The 10,999-nt window shown below is 34.1% G+C and overlaps 1 protein-coding gene across 2 annotated transcripts; it reads right to left on the bottom strand.

Annotated features, from left to right (window-relative positions):
• Positions 1 to 6,075: 6,075 nt before the first annotated feature.
• Positions 6,076 to 10,999, bottom strand: LOC103853319 (FT-interacting protein 3). Of its 2 annotated transcripts, XM_009130245.2 has the most exons (3): positions 9,617 to 10,999; positions 6,712 to 9,426; positions 6,076 to 6,521 (listed from the first exon to the last, which is right to left on the bottom strand). In XM_009130245.2, exons 2-3 carry the CDS (start codon positions 9,405 to 9,407, stop codon positions 6,230 to 6,232), a joined length of 2,988 nt encoding a protein of 995 aa, XP_009128493.1. In that variant the 5' UTR covers positions 9,408 to 9,426; positions 9,617 to 10,999; the 3' UTR covers positions 6,076 to 6,229. The 2 variants fall into 2 exon arrangements, with proteins under 2 accessions (XP_009128493.1, XP_033140938.1); XM_033285047.1 differs by having other exon boundaries at positions 6,712 to 10,999.

Genomic DNA, 10,999 nt, shown 5'->3' with positions numbered 1-10,999 from the left:
TTCAATTAATTGGATTTTTGTAATAAAAATCAAAATAATTAAATCAATTTACTTAAGGTTACTGATTTGAGTTTGCTGGCCAAGATTTGGAATTTAACCTTTTGTTAAGAAATACAAGATGTAGGCTTTAGAATTTAATTTGTATATAATAAATAAATATTTAAATAAATAAAAAATCTAATTTTTCAAAAAAGAAAAAAGAATTTAATCTGTATACAGTATACTATTTATAAATTTATATTCAAATAAAAATATAGTTAATTTTAAAATATACATTTCATATATTATTTATGTTTTGATATTTCCCCTATTGTTTACATTATCAAGATTATATCAGTTTCATAGGATTAAAAAAATCCTTGGACAATGGCTTTCGTTTTTGTCTAATTACTACCGGTTTTAAAGTTAAATCATGAATACTTTGGGGTAAATGACAATTATGCAACTGAAGAAAAAGATAGTCTCAAGTATTTAATTTCTTGTGTCCAATATAAATATATGGGATTAAGTTACAAAAAATAAAATAAAAATATAAATGTATGGGACATGTTTAAATTTAATGACTTAGATGCATAGATATACAGCTAACACAGCGCTTAATCACGCGTTTGGCTACTAATGGATTATTATTATTCTTACCATTTAAAGAAATACGCATTTAAAACTGAAATCTATACAATTCTATTCGTTGAATTTTACTACTCCATCTATTTTATAATAAGTATCATTTTAACAATTTTTTGTTACAAAAATGTCACTTTACAATTTCAATACAAATTATATTTAATTTCAACTAAAAATAAATTGCAAATTACATTGATTTTAATCTTATTTATTTCAAATACTATTGATCAGAAAAGTGTAACTAATAACAATACATATATTTCAGCAACTTTCTTAATCTGTGCGAAAAATATCATAGTAATACTTATTGGAAGGAGTATTTGTTGATTTAGCAATATCGCCTAACACGTGAATGTTTTCGATGGAATTTATTAGGTGTGGACATAGAGCGAATAATACTATAATTTTTAGTATTTGTGATTTAATTTATATTTTTTAAATTCTGATTTATTTATTTTATTTCAAAAAATACAAATATCCAATTTTTCATATATTCAAAATTTTATGGATATTTACAGATATCTTATATATCCATTGTATTCAGTACAACTAAATCTTGAAAAAAATTATAGAAGTTTGTTTTCATAAATTTTTTTAAATAACATAAATAAAAATAAAAATTAGTGAAACAATATGTTTCCTTTTAAAATTAGTTACTTTTTATAAAACACGAAATTTAAGAAAATTTAATTTTTATAAAGATTTTATATTCCTTTCTTAGTTTAAATATTTATAATTAATTTTATAAATAAAATTATATGTTAAAATAATAATCATACCAAATTATATAATTAAAATTTTATATTTAATTGTAGATATACATTTATTTGTATTAATATGGATCAGACGTGCATGGATATTACGGTACATTTGGAAAGTGCCGACTAACAAAGTTTTTAGTAATCTTGATATTGATCCAAGGGAAACGCTTAACTTAGCAGAATTAGAATCAACATTGTGGGCTGAAGAACATGTCACCACTAACCCCAGGGTGGCACATGAAGTACAGATCATACCTAATATAGGGTTTACAGGAAGATGGTGTTTCACAGACGGTTCTTGGAAAGATAAGGATTTATTTTCAGGGTAGAGCTGGTTGAGCACATTACCGAGATTTGATGGTTTGTTAGGAGCAAGGAATGTAAGGGCAAGTCTCTCACCCCTCCATGCGGAGTTTGAGGCTTTAATCTGGGCAATGGAATGCATGAAAAATTTAAGACAGTTTCGGGTTACGTTTGCAACAGATTTTTCTCAGCTGGTGAAGATGGTTTCAGAACCATAGGAATGGCTAGTATTCGAAAGCTACCTCACAGATATTAAGCTACTGCGAAGAAGCTTCATCAACTCAGATATCGTTCATGTACCCAGGACGGAAAACAAAATGGCGGATCACTTGGCACACAATGCTAGGAAACAACCGTCTTTTGTCGTACACATTGATGTAAAGTTACCAAATTAGTTTACAGAGTCTATATGAGTCTGTGAATGTTTGCTGTAAAAAAATATATATATATATGGATCAGACGTGCAAACTTTGCAATAATGCTCTGGAGTCTATTAATCATGTGATATTTCAGTGTCATCCAGCCCAAGACATGTTACGGACAATGCACTTTCCTGCTGACTCTGCGCCTCCTCAGTCTGATCAACAACTTTAAAGTGATCACGCATTTGTTATCAGATAAATCTATTGAGGAATACGGCAGAAATGCAATTCCCTGGTTACTCTACGGTCTATGAAAGAATCGTAATTCTATCTTGTATGCATAGTCCCAAATATCTGTTGATACCTTGATAAGTCAAGCATTTGAAGAAGCAAAACTCTGGTCTTATTTAAGCAAGAAAAAATCCTCAGTTGAACCTACGATAACAACATTGAGGGTCTCGAAAGTTTGGCAGCACCCTAGTCCTGATTTTGTCAAATGCAACATGAATGGAAGTTGGAGGAATGCACCGTCTATGGTAGGTGTCACATGGATTTTGAGAGACCACCAGAGTAATTTTCTGTTTCACTCAAGAGACGCTTTCATCCCCTCTGTTAACAGAGTGCTTGCAAAACTTCGATGTATCATTCATGATATGGGCTTTCGTGATGTGGTTTTGGGGATCGACTTCCATGATGCCTTTCAAGCTGTCTGTGATACTCAAACATGGCCAAGATATCGTCATCTCCTTGCCAAGATCAATGACTTGCGCTCTGGTTTTAGCTCGGTTGTATTTGAACATGAATCAGCTTCTACAAATTTCATTGCAAGAGATATTGCACTAAGTGTAACTCAGGCTGGGAGGTTCCACTCTTAAGTCACCCTTGGAGGCCCTGCTTGGCTCCACAATAGGATTCAAGAAGAAGCCATCTCCAACATTTGCTAAATTTTTCTCTTAAGATCATATTGTTGGTTTTTGTGCTTTGTTTCTGTTTCTTATTTCTATTCCTATACTTGTTTTTTTTTAACCATGGTCTTCCCTTTTAATTGAATTCAGACATTTAGAAAAAGAGGCCAAAGCAGATTGGATATCAACCTCTGAAAGTTTTAGTATTTATGATTTTATCCATTTTTAATATTTGTTTTTTTCAAAGAATTACAGTAATTCGAATTTTTCCACATTAAATCGACATAAATAACAAATCAAATTTAACAGATAAAATGTCAAGCCTAAAAAAACATAGGAACTCAAACTTCTAAAACAAAAAAAATATTAAGAAACGAAAAAATTAACGCTTATCCTAATATGACATAATTATTAGTTATATATATTTTTCAGATTTGACTAGCTATCTTCTATGTAGAGAACCTCTTTTTATGAATTAAGAAATGAAATCCAAGGTATTTTACTATCATATGGGATGTACTGAAATTTCTAGATATTTTTTCCTTTATGTAAGCAATGAACCGGAACCGAACCAAAAATACTCGAAACCGACACCGGACTGAAACCGTCAAATATCTGAACGGTTCATGTATTTCTATATTCGAAATAACCAAACCGAAATAAGAACTGAACGGGTATCCGAATATATAAAAATATTAATTATATATACATATAACATAACCAAATATGTATATTTTAATTTAAAATCTATTTAAAGTATTCAAAGATAGTTGAGGATAACTAAATTATTATAAAGTATCCGAACTACCCGAAAGTATCCAAAACTATCCAGATAGTTTTATCCGAAATATTCAAAGTAATCCGAAATATCCAAACTTCTTATTTAAATCATGCTAATTATTTGATATTTTACTCTAAATAACCGTATTTTATCTGAATTACTCGAAGTACCCGAATCCAAACCGGAACCAAATGAGAACCGAATTTTTTCTGGATATTTTTTGGTTCCTAGTTTTACTATCCAAACCGAATCCAAAACTATCTGAACCGAACCGAAAATAGGTCAAGTAGTAAATGGATCCTCTAGCCTCCTACCCATACTACTCAAAACCCAAAATATCCGAACCGAAGCGAACCGATACCCGAAATGGCCAATGCCTAGAGAATAGTCTTATCTTATGACTCTCCCAGTATCAGATTCGTCTTACCTATGTGGTTTCATCAACTTGAAACAATAGAGAGTGAAAGAGTTACAGAGAATGACTACGATGACTATCTAATTAGTCAATAAAACTTAATAAATATGCATTGAATGAAAGTGTGAAAAAGTTAGAGAGAATGACTAAGAGCTTTTAAACTATTAACTACGGGTTTTTATTAAGTTTCAAAAAAAAACTACTGGGTTTTTATTCTCAGTAATAGTTTAACCTTGTTTTATCTTCATGATTCAATACACTTTAATAAAAAAATATTTCTGACCTCGTCTTATATATCTACTTTTATTAAAAGAGAAATATCATTTTTATCTACTATTTAGAAGTCATATAGGACTATCTATTCAATTACATTTATTAGATTATTTACATTAGTTTATTAAATATATAATATTTCTAAAAAATCTAAATAATTATAAGGATATCAATAATAAATCAATTTTAGCTGTAAATTTAAATTTAGTAATAACAAAATCTGTGGAGAAAAAAATCTAACAAAATTTTACAAAAAATAAATATTTTTAATTAATGCATATATTAATTTTGAAATTAGTTTTATAGTATTATTATAAATTAGTTTTAATTAAAATTTGAATATAAACAAGCTATTTTATAAATTTTATAAGTATAGACTATATTATATAAAATAGAAGTAATAAATGAATTAAATATGGAATTATATTAAGAGAAAAAGACTAGGATAACACCAAACCAAGTTTTTGTTCCCAAAGTAGCACTCAAGGCTCAAAGTCACAAAAATATGTTTCATTAAAGAGGTAAATATACACTTATACATACCCCTTGGGTTAATTAATCCAAACCTTAGGGTTTAGAGTTAAGGGGGTGGAGTTTTGGAATTAGGGTTTAAAATTTTATAAAAAATAAATACTAAAATAAAAAATAAAAATTTTAAAAACAGTTTCAAAAAGTATTTTTAAATTATAAAAAAAAAATTTGAAAAAAAAATAAAAAAAAATTTCGAAAAAAAATAATAATAAAAAAATAATAAAAATTTGAATCTGAATCTATAAAAAAAATTTCTTTTTTTTTTTATTTTTATTTTTTTTTATTTGTTTATTTAATTTTAAACCAAGGGTTTTTTTTTTATTTTTTTTATTTTTTTTTGTTTATTTAATTTTAAACCAAGGGTATTAAGGATATTTTACCCTTTAATAAATGACATTTTTGTGACTTTCTCCTTCTAGTGCTATTTTTGAGGCATAAACTTCAAAAGTGCTATTATTGACAATTGCCCTTATATTAAATTGGTAAACTAATCTATTTTAAAATTAATAAATAAATAAAATATCATTTACTGTTTAAAAGGATTAAAATACTATTCATTGTTTAAAAAGATTAAAATTTGTAAATTATGTAATATTTTATGCAAAAATAAATTCTTAACACATGTTAAAGTTTATATTTAGAACTATATATTATCTATTTATTTATTTTTCTAAATAACAGCAATATATTATCCAGTTAGTGCATCCAATATAATTTAGCTCTGATTCATTCCGCTTATAATGTCACATCTGCGTGGCTATTTCTTAAATAACATTATGTGTTTATATGTGCATATGATAAAATTTATAAATATATTGTAAGTATTCACTTTTATAAGTCAAATTTTGGTTAAAATAAAAAATAATTAATTTGTTATTTATTATATATTTTGTAATTCAATAGAATTTGTTGTTCATGTGATTTATTTGAGTTTATTTTAAACTTTTATTGTTTCTGATATTTAATGTTATACTTAATTAATATCAATATATTTCTGCAACATTTAGTATACACATAAATTTATTATAATTAATATACAAATAATCACACCTCCAGGAAATAAGTTAACTGAGCTTCAATTTTTATAGTTTGCATATATTATTCTTGAAAGTGATTGATATAGGGTCCAATCTTGTTTTTTCTAATTCCAGTAATGAGTTCATGAATGTAAGATTCTCAACATATATACACATATCTGGATGCAGATATATAGATAGATACAAATTCAAATTCAAATGCAATGAAGACGATATATTTATATACAAGCATGTGATTCAGAGCATAGAGTCCGTCATGGCCGGAAGTCGTCGGAAAAAGTTGAGTGGAGCGGAGGGAATACGGTGTCGGAGCCTAGGGTGTCTCATGAAGTAGTAACCAGAGAGGAGAGCAAACAGTTTAAAAGGTGTTATGTACATAACCATGGCTATGATCAAGCAAAACGTCACAAATATTGCGGTGGCGCGTGGATCACGCCAGCTCAACAGAGCCTGCACGCGCTCTCCCTGTGCTGCTATGTCTCCCACCACCGACTGTATCTTCCCCGCCACAATTCTCAGCCGGTCGTACCTGACAAACAAGAACGACAGAGCCAAACACCATATTAAGATTTGTTTCTTTAATCCTTTCAGAGGTTTTCAGTTGGAGTGACCAACCAGATGAAACTAATATTAAATGTAGTAGTTTCAGGTCTGTGGTAATGGGTTTCGGCCCGAACTTTTTAGTATTCAAATAAAAAAAATAAAAATCTGTTTGTTACCTCATTTTAACAATGTCCGGAGCCTTCATGGTCGGGAAGATATCAAACTCTTCGTCCAGTTCATCAGCATTCACACTCTCTGCGTAAGACAGTTTGGTGTCCATATGAGGAGGAAACCTTGGCCTAAACCTGTAGTTCCACAGCCCAATCACAGCCATGTAAAGAAACACAGTCGGCAAAATCATCTCCGGGAACATCACAAGCATCGTGTACAGCACGTGCACCAGCGCCGTCGTCACCGGCGTCCTCCAGCTGCACACTTCCCCCATCCATTTCCACACCGACATCACTCCAGAAAACACGGCGGTGAACCTGTAGAAGTTGGCTTTGCTTCGCCTCATGCTGAACAGATGGGTCTTAGCATCCGTCATATACTCAACAACTTCACGTCTAAGAGGCGGCTCTGACCGGCCTAGTCGAGCCACCATTATGTTGAGAGCCTGCACCCTAAGCACTTCCTGTAGGTTAACGGATAAAGGCTGTGTGTAATGCATCTTAGGCAAGAGTGGTTTTGTGTATTTCATCAGCATGTTGGAGACTGATGTGCATGTGAACCTCACGGCTAAGTGAAGCTCGCCTCTTTTCTTGAGACCAGATGGTTGTAAAACAAGTAATGGGTAAGCGTTTGTGTACACACGACCACTCTGGAGAGTTGAGAGTCTGATACGTACTTTCCCAATCGTCTGATCTCTGTTCTTTCCTTCTCCGAAATGACCGTTGTCGAAGACGCAGATGGTTAAGACCGTTGCGGGGTCGAAAACCTCCCATGTGTACTGCTCATTGTACTTTGGACTCAAGCTGTTGATTACAGTTCTCGACCGAACCCACTTGTGACCGTATTTAGCAACAACGTACGTGTCCGACACACCTTTCCCGTCTCTAGTTTTCACCGGGTGGAGCCCGTTTGCGTTAAGTATCCCAAGCTCCAAGACTCCTATCGGCGGTTTCCAGAGCTGTTTCGCCGTTGGCCTGAGATCGCTGCTGTAGTAAGTGGACTCATCGAAAACGTGGTAGCCTCCTTCAAGAGCCGCGGCCACATGGATCCTAGTAGCGAACTTCACCTTCTTGGCTTTGTCTTCATCCATTGCGTCTGAGATGGAATCTTCCAGATGAAACCAGCGGCTACGAAACTTTTTATCATCCGTACGTTTCTCAATAGCAGCGAGAGGAATCACAGCTTTGCCTACAGGCTCATCTCTGTTAGGTTCAGAGTGGTCTTCCACCGAGAGGACCAGGTTTTCTTCAAACGGCTCCGCGACTACGAACATGAACTCCTGGTCCCATGTCGGATGAAACGTTCTCTGAGAGACTCTAGTCTTCAACATCTGATTACCCATCTGGATCCTCACAAAGGCCTCGGGAAGACGGGACTTGTCGGAGACGATGATCACGTCCTGAGCCTCTATTATCCTCACCCTTAGGTACCATAGCCGAGGAGAATGGTACACTTTCGAGCGGAGGTTGGCCGATATAATGTCCGAGCTGTCTGAAGATGTCAATGAGTCCGAGAAAACCGCATCCCCGAAAGCTTCATCTGCTTGAGTACCTTCCCAGACAGCAAGCATTATCTCAGCTCTCTTCTTCTTCTCTTGTCTTTTGTTCTCAAGTCTGTACCACTCGGGAGCTAAAGGACTATCCGGAGGAACGCGAGACTGAACCTCTTGGAGATCAAACCGAACAGTCCCAACGTAATCGTCAAGGACAAGGTCTTTATCCTTCACCACTATTTCAAGAACGTTAGACTGAAGATTCTCTTTAGCAAAGGCAAAGACTTGGTTCCACTCCGGATCCGAGTTCTTGTCCAAATGTCTTGTAACGCCTTTGAAGTTTCCTATTTTTACTTCAACGTAAGGGTCTAAGCTGCCCGTAAGGTCTCTGTCGGGGAGGTCACGCGCCTTCACGACTCGCACGAAGAGAAACCTCATCTCTTCAACGAGATCATATGCGCCGCTTGCTGGTCTCTTTGTACCACGAACCACTCGTCCTCCAATGATCTGTCCACCTCCCAGGAAAGGGCTCGTCTCTTTGACTGAGAAATCTGATGGTGGAGTTGGACCGTTGTATTGAACTACTCTTGGAGGCATTGGCGCAGCAGCTCTCATCTCGTGCATGCCATAGTTCATCGTCGCCGGCTGTTGTTGGTTCACTGAAGGGGTAGCGTTATAAAACGTACGTGTTGTAGGCTTCTTAAGCTCTCTTCTCTCATTAGCATCATCTGTGATTAGGGAGCTTACATGTTCTCTCCGCGGGCTGGGGATATAAGCTCGAGGAGATTCTGAGACAGAAGGTGTGATAGAAGGGTCGTCAGTGATGAAGACTCTCAAACCAAGCTCCCCACGCGCTCGAGAGAAAACGCTGCGTTTCTCTAGAGGGTAGTTGAAAGGAGCTGCTTCAGAGCGAGGAACAAAGGATGTTCCATTGACTCGAACTTTGCCAAGAAAGGGCTTAGCATCGGTTTCGTCCTGGTAGCTGAAGACATGGGCTTCGAGTGTACGGGTGGAGAGGAAGGAAGGATCAGAGACAAGGAAGTAGAAAGACTCGTGCCAGACGGGGTTTGGATCGTTGGGTTTGGTCGTTGTGCGGAATATCTGGTTATCAAACTTGAGCTCCACGAAAGGGCTACATGAGTTTTGCTTGTCTCTCTGAAATAGACCATGTGCGCTTATGACTTCAACGCCTAGCTTTATATTGCTCATTTGAAGCTTTGCCTTGAAACTGAAATACCTTATCATAAACAAAAAAAGGCAAAACGAGCTTATCAGAAAACTATGGAGTATTCATTCACAGTGTTAAAAGGAAACTAGTATACTGTAAAACCTAAATTAGCCGTATGGAGATAAGGAGAGTTACACAGCTTACAAGAACAAGAAAAAGAAAGAAAGAAAAAACCCATAAGAGAACGAACCTTTTTCAAGTATTTCTCGTCTTCAGAAACAGAGGAGGACAAGACGCAAAAGACATGACGGTCTTTAAAGGTTGATCAATCACCTGTCTTAATCAAATCAGTAGTTAATGAATAAACAATCTTAGTTTCTTGGTAACTACGGCAGATGAAAACAAGTTTTAATGATTTCCTCTTAAAGAGTTCGTGTTCTGTTTTACTCTCTATGGTTAGTTACTATGTTGACACGTGTCCATTATTAACATTAGCTAACATATCAGGAGGACTAATCGGATGAAGCGTTGACCCCAACCCAATGTTAAGACGTTTTCTTATTTTTTGAGCCTAATCGTTATTTACTCAATTATTAATGTCGGCTAACGTATCTTTTTTCTGTTAAAAATAATAAATATAAAATATTGAAGCATCTCTGTGTATTATTAGAAGTTCCTATCAAATCTGAATGCATAATTAGGCCACATATACCTAGAAAAATTCATAATTAAGTAAATACCCTAAATACTATTGATACTTCTAAACCCCAATATTGTCCCTGCCCTTGTCCTACCCCATATCTCTGCCCCTGCCCATTCTTCTTCCTTCTACCTCTTGTATCTCTCTAAATTTTTTTACCGAATAATAATATGCTGGCTCTTTCTTCTTTTCTAATCCATTATCACAATAATTTTTTTTCTCTTTTCTATCTCCACAGTTGTGGATCCAATAAAATTATCTCATCGAGGTAGGAGAGAAGATTAACTCCTAACACAACCAAAAATTGATTGAACCAAATCTCTCGGCGCGAACCGAAGAGATTGAATTTCTGCAGAACTGGATGCTCAGAGTGAAGAAAAAATACAAGACTAGTTTTTGATTGATGGAACTTCGGTGAGAACTTCCCTGCACACGACAGAGAAATAAACGAAGAGTGTAAGATATATAATCTAATAGCTGGTAGTTTACATCTTACGTGCTAACCATTGCCCAAAATTGTTATTCATGGCATCAATGGTTGTATCTATAGAAAATTAGTTATTGACTAAAAGTTGTTTCAATAGTCGGTATCATTCCTAGTATTGATTAACTTTAATTTTAACATAGCTGGAACTGCTGTTATCATTCATAATAGACACTAACTATGTGCCTTGCATTACTTTATCGTTAGCATGTAAATATTTTCATCTTACGCTAACTATATGCCTCACATTGACATTATTAGGTGTTAGTATTTATATTAGCCGTTACTAGAAAAGTTAGCAGTGACCTCATTTGTATCATATATAAATTAATAAACTACATCTAAATTTATGTTTTACACGTTAAATAACATATCACAATGAGGTCACTGCTTTTGTTACTTGTTAGTTATAATTTTTTCATAAACAAGTTTATTCACTAACAACTAAT

The sequence above is a fragment of the Brassica rapa genome, chromosome A02, assembly GCF_000309985.2.
Source record: "Brassica rapa cultivar Chiifu-401-42 chromosome A02, CAAS_Brap_v3.01, whole genome shotgun sequence".
NCBI lineage: Eukaryota > Viridiplantae > Streptophyta > Magnoliopsida > Brassicales > Brassicaceae > Brassica > Brassica rapa.
This window is presented reverse-complemented; position numbering and strand designations above follow the sequence as displayed.